This window comes from Equus asinus, chromosome 5, assembly GCF_041296235.1.
Source record: "Equus asinus isolate D_3611 breed Donkey chromosome 5, EquAss-T2T_v2, whole genome shotgun sequence".
NCBI lineage: Eukaryota > Metazoa > Chordata > Mammalia > Perissodactyla > Equidae > Equus > Equus asinus.
In genome coordinates this window covers 61,344,119-61,361,962 of record NC_091794.1, presented here as the reverse complement: position 1 = coordinate 61,361,962, position 17,844 = coordinate 61,344,119, and the positions used below count along the sequence as shown (strand labels likewise).

General features: G+C 40.4%; 1 protein-coding gene across 9 annotated transcripts in view; it reads left to right on the top strand.

The window, feature by feature from the left end:
* Positions 1–17,844, top strand: part of LOC139045275 (protein phosphatase 1L-like) — a 445,752-nt gene that overhangs the window by 61,885 nt on the left and 366,023 nt on the right. Inside the window, exons 2-3 of one of the 9 annotated variants that reach the window (XM_070509643.1) lie at positions 3,993–4,076; positions 8,670–9,488. The exons of 5 other annotated variants lie outside the window; for them this stretch is intronic. In XM_070509643.1, coding sequence (XP_070365744.1) covers positions 3,993–4,076; positions 8,670–8,780 — 195 coding nt within the window. In that variant the 3' untranslated portion in view covers positions 8,781–9,488. Of the gene's footprint in view, positions 1–3,992; positions 5,002–8,669; positions 9,489–13,605; positions 15,478–17,124; positions 17,284–17,844 lie in introns of those variants that run through there. 3 more of the 9 variants (XM_070509648.1, XM_070509651.1, XM_070509645.1) reach the window with 3 other exon arrangements.

The following is a 17,844-nucleotide window of genomic DNA, read 5'->3' as shown; positions in this document are numbered from 1 at the left end:
GATACCATTTCTATTTTCCAGAACATCTCAAGCAACAGTACTGGCAAATGTTATTTCACGTTCCTCTTATATTCAATAGCAAGATCACTGTCCTTCCAGCTTTCACCAATAGTGTCCTTGGGAGCTTTCCCCACCACTCCATTTCAAAGCTAATTCCACAAGTTTTAGATTTTTGTTCCAGTAGAACACCATCTCAAGAACTAGTGATACTAGTAGCACCACGTATACTATTTATAAAATAATGTCACATATCTTTCCTTATAAATAAGCTTTTTTTATTTTGGAATACTTCAAGAATTACAGAAAAGTTGCAGGATAGTTCAGTGAGTTCCCAAATACTCCATACTCAATTTCTTCCACTGTTAACGTCTTACAGTGCCATGGAACAATTGCAAAAACAAAGAAACTGGCATCGGTACATTAGTATTAACTAACTCTAGACTTTATTTGGATGTCACTAGTTTTCCCATTAATTTTCTCTTTTTGTTCCAGATTCAAATGTAGGGTACCACATTATAGTTAGTTCTCAATATCTTCCCAGTCTGTGAAAGTTTCTTAGTCTTTCCTAATCTTCTGTGACTTTGACAGTGTTTAGAAACATTGACCAATTATGTAGAATGTACCCAACTGGGGATTGTCTGATTTTTTCTTTTTTTTTTTTATGGTTAGACTAGTATATGGTTTTTGGAAAAAATAACACACAGTACTCTTCTCATTACATCATATTGGGTGCTACATGATATCAACAAGATTTCATTGGGGATTTTAACCTTCATCACTTAGTTAAGGTAGTGTTTGCCAAGTTCATCCACGCGAAAATTACTAATCGACCTTTCTATGGTATATTCTTTGGAAGCAAGTCACTACGTGTAGCCCTCCCTCAAGCAGGGCCTAGAAGGTGATTAACTTCTACCTCCTGAAAGAGGAGATGTATCCACATATTAATGTGGTTCTTCTGTCAGGAAGATTTGCTGCTTCTCCTCATGTATTTATTTATTTAATCATTTATTTATGTTAGTATGGACTCATGAATATGTATTTTCTATTTTTGGTTATAATCCAATACTGCATTATTTATTCATTCCTCAAATTGACCCAGCTTTGTTTACCGGGTGCTCTTTCAGGTTGGCTAATGTGTTCTTTTAACATACCCTATTCTTCTGAATTTTTTAATAAACTTATTACAATTTTAGGATAGATGTAGATTTACAGAAAATTTGTCAACATGGTGTAGAGAACTCACATACACCCCACATCTAGTTTTCCTATTATTTATATCTTACATTAGCATGGTATATATGTCACAATTAATAAACCAATAGTGGTATATAATTAACCAAAGTCCACACTTTATTCATATTCCCTTAGTTTTTCTCTAATGTCCTTTTTCTGTTACAAGATTCCATCCATTTAGTTGTCATATCGCTGTAGTCACATCACATTTAGTTGCAGACTGTGACAGTTTACAGAATATCCTTGAGAGCTTTGAGTAATACTGGTCAGATATTTTGAAAAATATCTCCTAGAATTTTTCTGATATAATTCTCATTTTTTGACTAAGGTAATAGGGTAATGGGTTTTGGGGAGGCCAACCACAGAGGTAAATTGCCATTCTCTTCATATCATATCAAAAGTATGTCTTACGACTATTGATCTTAACCTTGAACACTTGACTAAGAGAGTGTTGGTTAGGTTTCTATACTGTAAAGTTACTGTTTTCCCCCTTTTCTGTAGTGTACTCTTTGAAGTAAGTCACTGTAATCAGCCCACACTGAAGGAGCGGAGAGTTATGCCCTCCTTCCTGGAGGAGGAAGTATTTATAGAAATTATTTGGATTCCTCTCCAATGGGGATCTATCTATTCTCTCCCACTAATTTATTTATTCAATCATTTATTTGTATCACTATGCACCAATGGATATTTATTTTGTACTTTAGATTATAATCCAATAATGCATTATTTATGTGGTTGTTCAAATTGTGCCAATTTGTTATTTCAGTTAGCTCCTGTGTCCCTTTGACATATTCCTTCATTTTGTTGTTTTGTGAGTTCTTCCATACTTTCTGGCACTATAAGATGTTCCAGACTCTCGTCACTTTTGTTTATGAAAAGTCAAGTCTGATTTAAGACTTTGATCTCAAATTCAATTTACATTTCATATCTTTCCCAGTCTCAAATGCAGACTTAAAACATCCCTCTAGTTTAATGGCGATAGTGATTTGGGAGATAAAAGGCAAAACCTGATTTTGTGACACTTTTTAGTCCCATCCTCCTTAAGGTCAATCTCCTTTGGTGCTGGAGGTAAAGAGCGGGAGGAAACATGAACATCTCACGGAAACTGCCATTGAACATGGCAGAGTAATATCCCTGTTCCAATTTAGGCCAGATGGCCATCTTATGTTTGCTGCTGGTGTTCTATACTGTTTGGGGAATGTAAACACTTCACAGGAGCCACAGACACAGATACTAGTGAAATCCACTTTTACAATCTCCAATTAAATTACAATGGAGTGGGCCCTTTGGTTTTGTTCTTGTTTGTATGACAATAGTTACATCTCTCACCTTTAGCAATCTTCCAGTACATTGAGATTTTTAAACATCTTATATTTCATATATTGGAACTCAACATCACATTACCATGTAAAATACTCTCTTATACATATTTGCATGTAGCTCCATAACAATATGCAACAATCGAAACAACTATCAGAACTTGTAACCAAAGAAGTGTATATAGTGAAAATTAAGCAACATTATCATCCTTTCTTCATTAAGTTTCACTAATATAGAGAATCTGAGGCTTCTTTCACGGCTATAAGTCAAGGACGAATTCCTCATCCTACATATTGATAAAACAATTGATGAGAAATATTTTACGCTGTCATAGAGTAAGAATAGAAGTCACAGTAACAGGCATAACAACTATGTATAAATAATTATGTCATTATGTCAAAATATAGGAAATATTTATATCAAAGTTGCGATGAAACAGAATTTGGTTCAACTTAGTTAAAAATGTAAATATTAACTATATTCCAAATAGAATGTTATTACTTGGAATCTCATCATAAAGAAAATATATCTTACAGTCTAGGAATTCCGTCCAGTAGAAGCACCAAAGATGATGATAAATATATACAATTCTGATTAAAATTTATGTAAGTGAGATGAAATAGTAAGATTTGTAATTTGTGAAAATGAACCATATTTCTAAGCATTCTCACCCATTCCAATGACAGGAATGTCAGCATGCCTTGTGAAGGGCCTGGAAAAGAGGAGAGGGGGGGAGGGAGATTGGCCACAAAGGATTTGACTGTTTCTCTTTCCCACACTCACTGTAGCACCTTTTTAAAAAACACAGATTGTTTAGATGTTCAGTACACTTGAAATATTTATGTGGGCTAGGGACAATTTGAATTCTAGTTTGGAAGGCATTTGAGTGTGGAACCTTGGAGTAAAGCAAGTGATAATTAGTGAAGAGAAGAAAGAGGTGGACATTTTCAGCAGAGCATGCGGCATATGAACAGATCTTGAGTCAGGGAATGTGGAACGTCAGAGACATAGCTAACACACACACCTCCTTCATGTCTGTCTTTCTGCTTCAGCCTCACCCTGGCAGGCACTTGTAATATAAAATAGGAGAAATATTATTAATAAAGAGAATTCTTTACCATATGGATGTACTTTGAAGAAGAATATAAAAATACCTAGTGCCTTCCTAAAATTAAGCAAGAAAATTTTGTTTTCTTTGTATGCTTGTTACAGTTCTCAGAGAAGGAGATGTTGGCAGGGTGGTGACAGGAGGAAGAATGAGAGAAGTACAAAAATGTAAGGAGCAAGCAGGGTCAGGGCACTACTTACCACTCCTTGTTAAGTAAAAACTGAACAGTAATTGAAGAAAATAGTAATAGCAGGGGCAGTAGTAGCAGTATAAGTAATGATAAGAAAAACAGAAATAACAATGACTTCTTTTCATTATTTATATGTTTTAGACGTTTTCAATAGACGACCTCACTCTAATAAACTCTATTGAACACCACTCTATTGAACACCACCAACCCTATCAACACGCTGAGGTGGGTGATAATAGTGTCTACGTTTTACTGTAAATTTAGGTTTAGAGAAGTTATTGTCTTACTTAATGTTAAACACCTAACAAACGGTGGAAATGAAAAAAGAACCAAGGGACTGAGTAAATGGTTGGAACCGTCCTCACTGCGACCTGCATTACTATTACTATTAAGATTTTCTTTCTTTAATTGGTCTGCTCTATTTTTCTGGTAATGGACTCCAGGTCTCCAACTTCTCTCCCCTCCTTCTCTCTTAATTCCATCCAATCAGGCTCTTGACCTCTCATCACTCCAACGAATCTGATTTCATCAATGTCACTCATGATATACAGCTTCTTAAATTTAGTGATCTATTTGCATCCTGGTTTTATTTGATTTATTAGAAGCATCTGACACAACTCCTTTCTCCTTCTTCTACTTTTTTCACTTGACTTTCAGGACTGAATACTCTGTGGGATTTTCTCCCCTATCGTTAGAGTTGCTTCTCGGTTTCTGTGGCTGCATCCTCTTCTCTTGGGCTTTTAAACTTGCAGAGGCCTTAAGCCTAGTCCTTGCTGATCTCATTCATCCTCATGGCTTAAATACTACCTGTGTACTCACAGCTGTCAAATTTGTATCTCTAATCCACAATTCTTTTGTGAATTCCCATACTTAGGTTCTCGTACTTAAAACGTATATTCATCACCACCTGGTTGTCTCTTAGAGATCTTAAATTTAATATGTCCAAGTATAAACTCAGGATGATCTCACAAAAATCTTATCTATCTGCAGCCTTAACTATTTCAGTTGATGGAAAATTCTTCCTTTTAGTTTCTCTGGCCAAAAAAAATCTTTGTTTTACCCTAGAATCCTTTATTTATTTTTAAAACACTACATCTAAACCATCATAAAATCACGCCAGCTCTACCTTAAAATATGTTGAACTCCAACCACTTCTTCCCATTTCTACTTCTCCTGCTCTAGCCTGAGCCACCATCACCTCTCGCCTGGATTTCCATAACAGCCTTCTACGAGTTCTTCCTAATGCCCAAGAGCTTAGACCCTGAAAACACAGCTGCCAAAGTGAATCTTTTAGAACATAAATCAGATTACACCACTCTTTTGCTTAAAACTCTGTATGGCTACTCTATATTCAGCATAAAAGCCAAGATATCTGCAATGCTTATCAGTAGAGTGATCACATAATTTATGATCCAACCCAGATTAGAGAGTGAAAGAAGGACTTATAGCAATTATGACAGAAGAGTAGACATAAAAATAAGTTGGCCAGGACAAGTGGGATGTTTCCTCGCCCTACTACTGAAGTGCATGATGATTTGCCCCCATTGCCTATCTGATCTCTTCTGCCATCACTCTTCTTTGTATTGATTCTGTTTTCATTACTCGCACTTCCTTTCTGTTCCTCAAACACACCACGCAGCCAGGCACACATCTACTTCAGGACTTGTGCTCCCACCCTGTTCTCTCCGCCTAGAATATTATCTTGAGAATTCACTAGGATTACTGGGTCCTACCCTGACCCTCTATTTAATACTGAAATCTAAACCCTCATCAACATTTCTATAATGCTGTGAATCTTATACTGGAAAACTATGCACATAACAAAGTGCTGAGTATATTGTAAAAAATAAATGCTAGCTATTATCATCAGTAGCATCATTATAACTAGATATTCCTTTGGTAAATCAATAAATTTTGAAAAGCTTTAAAGAATGGCAGATACAGAGTATGGCAGTTACATTGGTATGTTTACCTAATTATTAATATGCTATTAATGCTCAGAATACCTAGAAATGGGTTTAGAGATGGATACAAGCCATTTGACTTTGAACAGTAAGATCTAGGTATACCACGTTAGAATCAGGATAGTGCTAACTCTGATATATATCCATATATGTGATTTGTAAAATATATATATTTTAAAAAGTAAATACAGAGTTTTACAAGATATTTTCTTAAACAATCAAATATTCTGCACTACAGCCTTTAAAAATTTGCATAGCCTTTTCATGTCCTGAAAGAAAGAGTCATACAGTGTGGGTTTTATCAATCTGTATTCTTCAGAAGTATTCTAAACATACTCATCAATCCACCACAGACAACCTACTACTAAACACCTTTCCCTTTTTTTTGTAATTTCAGATAAACTCAAGAACACTAAAATAATAACAATAACGTACCAATGAAAATACTAATAGTATCTTCCTCCAGGCAAATATTTTAAAAATAGGAATAAGCATTTTATAAAGTCTGTTCTTTTTAGAATTACAAATAAAATTTGTTTGAAAATAGATATTTAGATAGATAGTTGTATATGTAATGTGCACAATGTATATTAATATTAAATGACTAATCTCTTGTCTGAGATTTCCATAAGTAAAAGGGAATGCTAGCTGTGTTAGGCAGGGTTCTCCAGGGAAACAGAACCAGCAGGATATAGAGATAGAGACAGAGGCAGAGACAGAGATAGAGGTGTACAGAAAGAGATTTATTATGAGGGATTGGCTCATGTGATTATGGAGGCTGAGAAGTTCCATGATCTGTAGCCTGCAAATGGGAAGCCCAGGAAAACTGGTGGTGTAGTTCTAGTCCAAATTTGAAGAGCTGAGGAACTGGAGAGGCAATGATGTAAGTCCCAATCTTAGTCCAAAGGCTCAAAAACCAGGGGTGCTGAAATTCAAGAGCAGAAGACAGATGTCCCACCTCAACAGAGAACGAATTTGCCCTCCGCTACCTTTTTGTTCTCTTCAGGCCCCCAAGGTATACAATGATGCCTACCCACATTGGTGAGGATGATCTTTTTCACTCAGCCTACTGATTCAAATGCTAATATCTTCCAGAGACACCTTCATAGACACACCCACAAATAACGTTTTACCAGTTCCCTGGGCATCCCTTAGTCCAGTTGAGTTGTCACAAAAAATTAACCATCATTGCTGATCAGTGATCTCTTTCTAAATTAGTGAATAGTTTATTCAGCAAACATCTGCACAAAACCTATAATATGAAAGCAATGTACTAATATATTTATTCCTTTAGTTTACTAGATTTACAACATAATTTAAACCAGCTGGTTACCTTCTATCTTCTATTCATCAAAATCTAATAGTACCATGTAATATTTTTCCTCCATAAGGGGAATTACATTCTCGGATGCTTCACTAGATGATTTTTAAGGCACTTGAATCTACTTGTTGCCTAACATTCTACAGGGTTCAATCTGGACCATTCCTGGGAACTGCTCTACAAAGTCTTATAACTTTTCCGGGAAATTAAGGTATAGTGTCCTAACTAAGAAGATTATTTTGAGGACAAGCATAACATGGGCTTCTCCTTTTGCTTGTCTGAATACTACACATTATCACAAGGTTATGGAAAGTGTTCAGTAAATAAATATCCACAATGTGAAAGTGATAAAGAAATGCAGATTTCAATTTCCATTATTCCTTTGAATATTAAATATCATCTCTGTCCGACTTCTTTCGAAAGAGGTCCTCGGAGTTATCAGAGGACATAGGTAAGTGTTTTTTCTCCTTTGAAGCGAGTACCACGGTGTAAGAGAAGCAATGTGTGATTCAAGATTAGGAAATTGGAGCTTAAATTTTGCCTTTAATGCTGTCTTATGCTGTCGTCTTAGACGAGTTAACTCAAAGTGGAGGTGAAGGGATAATGATTCCTTGAGAATTCTTGTGAAAATGAATTGAGATGGGATATCTAACCCTCAGATTACAGGGCAAATAGTTATTGCTGTTTACCCTCTGGGCACATTTTAACTTCATGTAATTTTATGTCATTCTACAAGGAATTTACAAATATAATCATAAAGACTTACTGAAATCAACTTTATTAAATATTAATACATTTTAAATATAGTAAAACTATTTTAATCAGTAAGTTTTTGTCCATAAACATCACTGGAGATGAAAGAATACTTTCATCTTTTAACAATGTGGGACTGTCCAGATTTTTATTTCAAACTGTTGCGTGAATTACTTTCCTTTGAAGGACTAACTGGAGGAGAATACTGTATTTCCATTTTTTTTTTCTTGGAAATACATTGTTTAGGGATCAATTCTTAAGTTTGAGAAAATTTATTTAAAATATCGTCATCTGAAGACACATAGTCTGATTTAATTAATATGAAAATTTCATCGTACCGTTAGAGACTAAGTGCTGCAATCTTTTCCTTTACATTCATTCATTCTTCTGATCGTATTCACCTTATGGCGATGGAATGTGAAATTTCTTCTCTTTGTCATCATGGTTGGAAAATAAAAACTTCTAATTCTCATATTGAGTGGATCTGAAAGCAAACTACAGAGATGCTGCCCCTAGTATTTCTAACACTTTCTTAAAAGATGATGCAATAGTTGGATAACACAATAAAAACACAGAAAAATAACAATTTATTCCACTCTTGTGTCCTCCTCCTAAGTGATTTCACCACTCTTTTGTTTTCTTATTACTTATCTTTTTTCAGCTTAGTTGGAATAACTGACGAGTAATCATGATAATGATGGAAGAATTCTTAAGATGATGAATTAGAAAAATGTTGCAAATACAGAGAAAATAAAATCATGATCTCATAATTCATTTTAGATTCTTTACAGAATCCAATGGACCAAAATGATAATCGCAAGGGAGTATGAATTATATTCTACGAAAAAAGGTAAAGGCTATTTTTGTTCTTTGGAAGGACTCAAAGAATAAAAGTCATGAAATATGGATCCTTGAAAACAGAGTTGTTCAAAAGAGAAACTGAAAAGCTAAAATCGATCCAGTGATCCTAATGTTTACCAACGGTTAATCAACTTGGCACACCATATATGTTCAATAAAAATCAGCCTTATTTTCTTTTTCAAACGACGTCTTGATTTCTTGAACCCTGAAGAAAGAAGGGTTTGGGTTTTGGAAGATAGTAGAAAGAAGAAAGCAATAGAGGCAATATGTGCATCTATATATTTAAACAGTGTAAACTGTAAAATAGTAAATAGTATTTAATATGCGTACACACATACATATATGCATGCATACAGTATATATGAATTTACATATACACACATACACACACACACCATCTCCACTCTTTAAACTGATGCCACAAAATGCGCATTTTCATAAATACCGTTTTAAGATATTAGAGTGGTTTGGCTATAATATCTGCTACTTCACTAGAATTTATTTAAGATTGTCATAAATTAAACCAAAAAAAATTATCAAGAGTAGGAGCTCTTATTTGGGGGAAACGTAATGCATTAGGTTGAGGCAAACTGGTTTTGAAATATATTAGTCTTGGAGAATGGAAGCAACTCACTAAGGTGAATTCACTGAAATAAACTGGATTAGTGGAAGAGGAAATCACCATCTGAACACTAGCTGAAATCTGAAAACTGGGTAAAAGTGGCAGCCCGCCGGGCTGCTCAGCCCTGGGGCCAAACCCCCACTCAGGCAGTCGACGGCCAGAGTGGGTGAAAGTGGCAGCCCGCCGCGCTGCTCAGCCCTGGGGGCCCTATCCACACTCAGGCGGCCGACCGCCAGTGTGGGTCAAAGTGCAGCCCGCCGCGCTGGTCAGTCCTGGGGTCCATCACCACCCACTCAGGAGGCCGACCGCTTTGGTGGGTCAAAGTGGCAGCCCGCCGCGCTGCTCAGCCCTGGGGGCCCCACCCCCACTCATGCGGCCGCCCACCATAGTGGGTCAAAGTGGCAACCTGCCGCGCTGCTCAGCCCTGGGGCCCTCCCCCCACTCAGGCGGCCGAAGGCCAGAGTGGGTCAACGTGGCAGCCCACCGTGCTGCTCAGCCCTGGCGCCACCCCCAGCTTAGGCGGCCGACCGCCAGAGTGGGTCAAAGTGGCAGCCCGTCGCGCTGCTCAGCCCTGGGGCTGTTTTCCCCACTCAGGCGGCCGACCACCAGAGTGGGTCAAAGTGGCAGACCGCCGCGCAGCTCAGCCCTGGGTGCCCCACCCTGACTCAAGTTGCTGATCACCAGACTGGGTCAAAGTGGCAGCCCGCAGCGCTGCTCAGCCCTGGGGGCCCTACCACCACTCAGAGGGCCAACCGCCAGAGTGGGTCAACGTGGCAGCCCACCGCGCTGCTCAGCCCTGGCGGCCCTCCACACCCACTCAGGCGTTGGACCGCCAGGCTGGGTCAAAGTGGCAGCCCATCGTGCTGCTCAGCCCTGGGGGCCCCACGCACACTCAGGCGGCCGACCGCCAGAATGGGTCAAAGTGGCAGGCCGCGCTGCTCAGCCCTGGCGGCCCCTCCCCACCCACACTCAGGCGACGGACCGCCAGAGTGGCTCAAAGTGGCAGCCCGCCGCGCTGCTCAGCCCTGGGTCCCTCCCCCCACTCAGGCGGCCGAAGGCCAGAGTGGGTCAAAGTGGCAGCCCGCCAGGCTGCTCAGCCCTGGGGGCCCCACCCCCTAATCAGGCGGCCGTCGCCAGAGTGTGTCAAAGTGGGAGCCCACCGCGCTGCTCAGTCCTGGGGGACCTCCCCACCCACTCAGCTGGCCGACGGCCAGAGTGTGTCAAAGTGGGAGCACGCCGCGATGCTCAGCCCTGGGGCCCTCCCCACACTCAGGCGGCCGACGCCAGAGTGGGTCAAAGTGGCAGCCCGCCATGCTGCTCAGCACTGGGGCCCTCTCCACCACTCAGGCGGCCGACGGCCAGTGTGGGTCAAAGTGGCAGCCCGCCGCGCTGCTCAGCCCTCGAGGCCGCACCCCCTATCAGGCGGCCGATGGTCAGAGTGCATCAAATTGGCAGCCCGCCACGCTGCTCAGCCCTGGGGGCCCTCTATCCCACTCAGGCGGCCGACCCCCAGAGTGGGAAAAAGTGGCAGCCCGCCGCGCTGCTCAGCCCTGGGGGCCCCACCCCCACTCCGTCGGCCCAACGCCAGATAGGGAAAAACTGGCAGCCCGCCGCGCTGCTCAGCCCTGGGGGCCACACGCCTACTAAGGCGGACGACAGACACAGTGGGTCAAAGAGGCAGCCCGCCGCGCTGCTCAGCCCTGGCGGCCACTCCCCCACTCATGTGGTTTCAGTGTTCTGTAATTTAACCTAAGCCTTAACGGTTTAGATGCGTTGTTGTGTCGAGGACAGGCACCGAGGTCAGCTTGCCAGGCTTTGCATATCAGCTCTGCCAGCTGGTTCCTGACATGGGGCCTTGGGGAGGTGATTAACCAGGCTGTGTTGTGGGGACTTCCCCGGTGTGAGCACTGAGAATCCCATGTCCCAGGACCCCATCAGTGCTGGGCACACAGTAAAGATCGGTCCCCCTAAACCTCAGGCAAATGATGTCATCTTTCCCCCAGTGTCTCCCTCTAGGAAATGGCAATGATACTGGTATCTGCCCCCCAGGGCTGCGGGGAGGATTAGTGAGGTCATACAGGGAAAGGGCCGCGACCAGCACCTGGCCTGGGCTAAGTGCTGAAAAAAGTTCATTTCCCTTCCTCCTCTCCCTTCCTCCTCTTTAAAATTGTCTTCACTATTCTTGAACTGATAGAATTTCGTATGAACTTTAGAATCTTCTTGCTGAGTTCTCCATAATACCCTGTGGGAACTTATAATTTGGGGGAAAACTACATCCTCACAACATCGAAGCTTCATGTCAGGGCTCGCCCCGTGGCTGAGTGGTTAAGTTCACGTGCTGCACTTCAGCGGCCCAGGGTTTGCCACTTCCGATCCTGGGCGTGGACCTACACACTGCTCATCAGGCCGTGCTGTGGCAGCATCCCATATAGAAGAACTAGAATGACCTACAACTAGCATATACAACTATGTACTGGGGCTTTGGGAGGAAAAGAAAGGCAAAGATTGTCAACAGATGTTAGCTCAGGGCCAATCTTCCTCACCAAAAAACTTTTAAAAAAAGCTTCATGTCATGAATATGGTCATTTCTTTCTTTATATGTTTCCTTTAATGTTACTCAATGAGTTTTAAATAATTTCCTCTCTAAAATTCTTGCACATCTTTGTAAGATACATTTCGAGGTATCCTAAGTACCTCATAGATTTGTTGTTATTCTGAGTGGGTCACGATCTATTTTAGATTTTAACTTTTAAAAATAGAAAATTTTAGGTTTATGCGGAGGGAGACAGACTGGAATAATGAACACGCGTGTCTGTTACTCAGCTTCTACAAGTTCCAGCTCCCAGCCATTCTTGTTTTATCTGTGGAATTGTATCTTTTTTAAAAGTTCTAGTTGGTGTTATCTTTTCAGTATAAATGAGTGCTATTGATTTCTGTATTTTGATTTTGACTGCAGCAGCCTTGCTCCATTTTTGTTAGTTCTAACAGTTTGAGGATTGGCTTCATAGAGCTTCTAAGAGAACAATCACCTGAAAATGACAGTGAATCTTGTTTTTCCCTTTACAGTTCTTATGCGTTCTACTTCTTCTATTTTTCTTCGTTTGTTGGCTAGCACCTCCACTACAATGATGAGCAAAAGTGGTGATTCCAAGTGTCCTCGGGGCTTCTTTTAACTTTAATGAGAATAACTTTTGCTTTCACCACTGATCAAGATGTTTCCTGCAACATTTTGTTTGATGCGTTTTATCATTTTACCATTTCCCTGTACTGCAAGTTTGGTAAAATGTTTGCTGGTTAAGTTTTCGCACTTTTCCTCCCAATCTGTAGGTGTGAGCACTTGTGCATTTGGTGCTGATTCCCTACCCGCCCGGGTTCCTAGCGTAATGCACTTATGTTAGTGGATTTCATGTCGTTAAGCCATCCTGAATAGTTAAGGTAAATCCTCCATGACTTGGATGCTTTGTAAAAATACACTGTTGGATCCCATTTACTAAGATTTCGTTTCAGATTTTAGCCCAATTATAGGGCAATGTTCATAACAACGTTGGTCTCTAATTTTCCGTTCTCCAACTGTCTTTGTTTAGTTTTCATTTCAAAGCTATACTGTTAGCCTCATAAAGTGAGTTAGGGAGGTTCCTTCTTGGTCTGTTCCTAGGACAGCTTATGGATAAGAGGTGATTGTTTTCCCAACAGTGGTTGGAACTTGTCTAACTATCATTGGATCGTGGTGCTCTTTCATCAGAAACCTGACACTTGATTCACTCTCCTCCATGGTTACAGTGCTATTCATATTTTCTCTTTCTTTATGAAAGAATTTTGTTGCATTTTTCTTTTGTAGATCTCTTTTATCTTTGTTTTCTATGTCATTAAGTGTGTCCCTTTTTTCTGCTTTCCTAGAGTTTATACTATTGTTCTGTTTCCAGTTCTCCTTTCTTCTTTTGAAAGGTTATCTGTGTCATTTTCAATCATCCTTCTCTTCTGTTATATCCACACAAGGGGACATTTTCCCTCCAATTCCTGCTGTCACTGGTGCACACATTTTGTTTTCAGTTTTGTGTTATCCAGTCCAAAATAGTCTATAAACTGTATATGATTTTACGATGTAAATTTATTTAGACACGTTTTGGTTTGGTTTGGTTTGGTTTTTCAGACTGGCACCTGGGCTAACAACTGTTGCCAATCTTTTTTTTTTTTTTCTGCTTTATCTCCCCAACCCTGCCCCCCTGTACACAGTTGTAGATCTTAGTTGCAGGTCGTTCTAGTTGTGGGATGTGGGACACCGCCTCAACGTGGCCTGACGAGCGGTGCCATGTCCGCAACCAGGATCCGAACCCTGGGCCGCCACAGCAGAGCGCGTGAACTTAGCCTCTCGGCCACGGAGCCGGCCCCTAGACACGTTTTGATTGGTGTATATGTATGTGTTTCACTTTCCAAATACTTGGAATAAGGTCAATTATCTTTGTTATTGATCTCTGGTTTTGGTGCACTGCTGTCAAAGAAAGTGATCTGTGTCCTGTTGACTCTCGTATGTTTGAAGTTTTCTTTATGAGCTAATGCATGGTTAATTTTTGTAGAAATTACATGTGTGTTTGAAAATAATGTATATGCACTAAGTATTGAGTCTAGAGTTCTACATATGTCAATTAGATTAAGCTTGTTACCTGATGTCAAATCTTCTATCATGATGAATATTTGTCATTCAATATTTCTGTTTCTAAGAGAGGCTTTAAAAATCTAATGTAATCATGGATTTTCCATTTCTCCTTGTAATCTGTCTGCTTTTTCATTATACATTTTGAGGCTGGCTTGTTGACTCCATTCAACTATGTACAGCTTCAGATTTGCCTAAGAAAACTATTGCTGTGTCGCTTTTACTTGATTAGTACTTCTCTGGTATGTCTTTTCCTGTATCTTTACTTCCAAATTTTCCATGGTGTTATATTTCACATGTGTCTGTTATAAACAAAATAGGCCTGGAGTTTTTAATCTTTATAATTACTGCCTTTTAACTAACTAGTTTTATCCATTCACATTTATTGTGACCTTTAATATTTTTGAATTCTTCTTCCATTTTATTCTCTATTTACCATTGCTCTTTTTAAATAACTTTTCTTTTTTCTATCTCCTATTATATTACTGAAGGACTATTTACGCCTACTTCTCTCCGGCTGTATTAGCTTAGAGGTTAACTATTCTGTCTCCACATTTTCAGTAGCACTGTTAAAGTTTTAACATTTGCACTTCAGGTAACAGATCTAAAGGTAATCAATAATTCTGGCCTCCCCCCAAACCATTCTACAGGCTGAGCATGCTGGAGTGCCTTTATTGCTCCTGCCATTTATCATTATTGTTGGCTACCATTTTAGTTCTACCATTTTGAAACGTATCTCATCAAAAACCACACTGGACTGGTGGTGCTCTCTGTTTTTGTTTCTCATGGCCCAGGCCTGTTTTGATTTATCCCGTGTAGCAAGCTCCTCTTCTCCACCACGGCTTCTGGGAAACCTCTTCTGCCTTCTGGATTCAGTTTGCCTCTCACCTAAGTAGTGTTGCATTGAGGTCTATGAGTAGCAAATTCTGTGTATTTGTCTGCTGGGAGAATGTTTGTTCGCTCTTTCTCGTGAGTGTATACAGAACTCCAGGGGACGGTTATGTTCCTTTGGCGGATATGACCTGCAGGATCCCGGGCTCTGCTGTGACTGCTGAGAAGACTTTAGTTTAAGGATGGTTCTTTCACACTAAACCTGCTTTATTCGCTGATTGCTTTTAAGGTTGTTCTTTGTTTTTTTGTGGTTGTGTAGTTTTATTATGTTATTTGATGTGGATTAATTTTTAATTTATGTATATCTGGCTTTGTGGGGCTTCTTAAATACAACCAATTATGGAAAGTTCTTAGCCATTATCTCTTCAATTGCTGTCTTGTGCTTATTTTCTCTAAGCCTCCTTTGGACTTTTATTATACAAAATTGGACCTTATCATTTAGTCATCCTGTTTTTAACGTCTCTTTGTCTCTTTATCACGTTGCTCTATATTCCAGGTGATGTGTCCAAGTCTAAATGCCATTTCACAGTTCTTTCTTGAGCTGTGACTAAATTGCTGTTTAAACTCTGTGTAGACTTTCTTTGCATTTTTGAATACCTTTAATTTTTCATTTATAGAATTTTTATTTTTTTCTTTTTCAATTTTGCTAGATATTTTAAAAATAACATCTTTTCATGATCTTCCTTTATGGTTTCTATGTATTCTTCTTGGTCTTTAAAACTTTGGACATACATGATGGGAAGAGAAAATCTATGATAATACAGAAACAATGACCAACCCATCACTAGTGAAAGCTTCTAGTGACGAGACTGTGGACTCCAAGCACCATTTCTCATTAACTGCAACCAGGGCTCCTGGGAGAAATGGCTGACTCTAGGTCTGGGACAAGCAATGTAGCAGGTGAGCCTGAAAATCTTGTCGTATCCAAAGATAGGAAGCCATCAACCATAACTCGAGTCTTGTGAAGAGGTCTTAGGATCTAACCTGACTAGGCTCCCATTAGTCAAAGATGGAGCAATTTGAGCATCAAAACTAATAACAGTGACTTGAAAGACACCAAAATATTTGTACAGTCATGCATCACTTAACGACGGGATACGTTCTGAGAAATCCATCCTTAGCCAGTGTTGCCCTTGTGTGAACATCACTGAGTGTACTTACACTAACTTAGGTGGGATAGCCTCCTTCACACCTAGGCTCTACGGTACGAATCTTTTGGGACCACTGATGTATATGTGGTCTGTCATTGATCCAAACGTCATTATGCCAGGTGTGACTGTATTCAGGAATTGACTAGCATGGATTAAAAAAGGCAAACAGAAAACATCCCTTTGGTGGCTCAGGATGCCAGAGAACCAACATCGTCTGTGCAAAATGGGTTAATGAAAAGAGAGATTCAAGCATTTATCCTGACTTCTGTAAGAACCCTACCTTAGGGTATTCAAACAGTTGACGAGAGAAAGTCTCCTTATAGAAATGGGCCAGGTAATGAATGAAGAAGGATCCAATTCTTTCTACTCCTCTGTTTTTTAATACTCAGCCTTTCCATAATAAGATGGATGTTAAAAGAGTCTAATTCAGACAAATAATGTGCCAAATATAACAAAATGTTAATTATTAAATGGGTTGATGGATGTATTAGGGTAGCTATTACCCTTTTCTCTCTACTTCTCCATGTGCTTGAAAAGGTTTCTACTTAAAACTAAAAAGACTTTCACTGGGAAAAACTGAAGTAGGTGCTCACGCTTCAAAACATGGGAGTCACTGTAGAAAAGACTGACGTACTTGCTGTAACAATTATTGATGAAAGTGTATGTGCAGACACCATATTAGACAAATTCAGATGTGATCACCTTGTTGTTAACACCAGTGTTAATCAGCAGGAAGCGAGGTCCAGGGAGCTGTCGCCCAGAGTCACAGGCTGTGCCTGCGGTCAGTCCCAAGCCGATCTCTACCTGTCCTGTGATCTTCCTGGTTCTGGAACATTTACATTTCAGAATCACATCATTTTTCCGGTTTATTCTTGATCATTCCTATGACTTGGGGATGCTTTCTGTGTTCTAGGATATCAAGTGATAACATTCTGTGCTGTGTGTTTGTTACTTGATTTTTGACTTTAAAATGTGTCATTGGGTTATAACATACATTCAGAAAATTGCGTGAATATGAAGTATGCAGCTGCACAAGTGTCACTTATGTCTTGTGGACAGGTTTCTGGACCCCCTCTCCCTGGCCCAGTGGGTGAATCTCGCCCGCAAACTGCATAGGTGTTAAGTCAGTCCGATAACACCCACGCTGTGCTGCGCAGGAGCCGTGCAGGCCGTCTTCAGCCTGTGTCACACGACCTTGCGTCCCCACGTCTCATGACTGAAGAAGCCAGTTGGACCTCTGCAGAGCAGGAAGAGGTGAAGGGCAGCTCGCTCTCACCCTCCCCTGCTGCATTGCTTAGAGATTGTGGGAATAGTTAAGGACCCTGGTCCTCGTCTCCCTCCACACGTAGATAACGTCAGCGTCTCTGAACTTGTTTGATGTGTGACTGAAGATGCTTGTTTATGTCACCCAGATGCACCGTATCCTTTTTTGACATAGATGAAACTTGGTCACAAATTTTTTCCCTCTTCTCCTCTTCCCTGCACAGTACACTGACTGCTCACACCCTCGGAGCAGTCCCCTCAGAGCACCCTGTGGAACTGGTTCTCAGGGTCCCACTCCTCACCCCGAGTATTGAATGAACTCCGTCACCAATATCACCTGCAGCTTTCTCTCAGTTGACACTATGCAACCTGTGTACCACCTCCCGGGGCAGGATGTAGAATATTTCCCATGCCTCCATCCCTTGTGCCCCTCCCTTGTCACAACCCTCCTCCTGGGAAATGGCTATGCTGAGGTCTACCACCAGAGATAGAAGTAGGATCCTAGTGGGTGGTCTT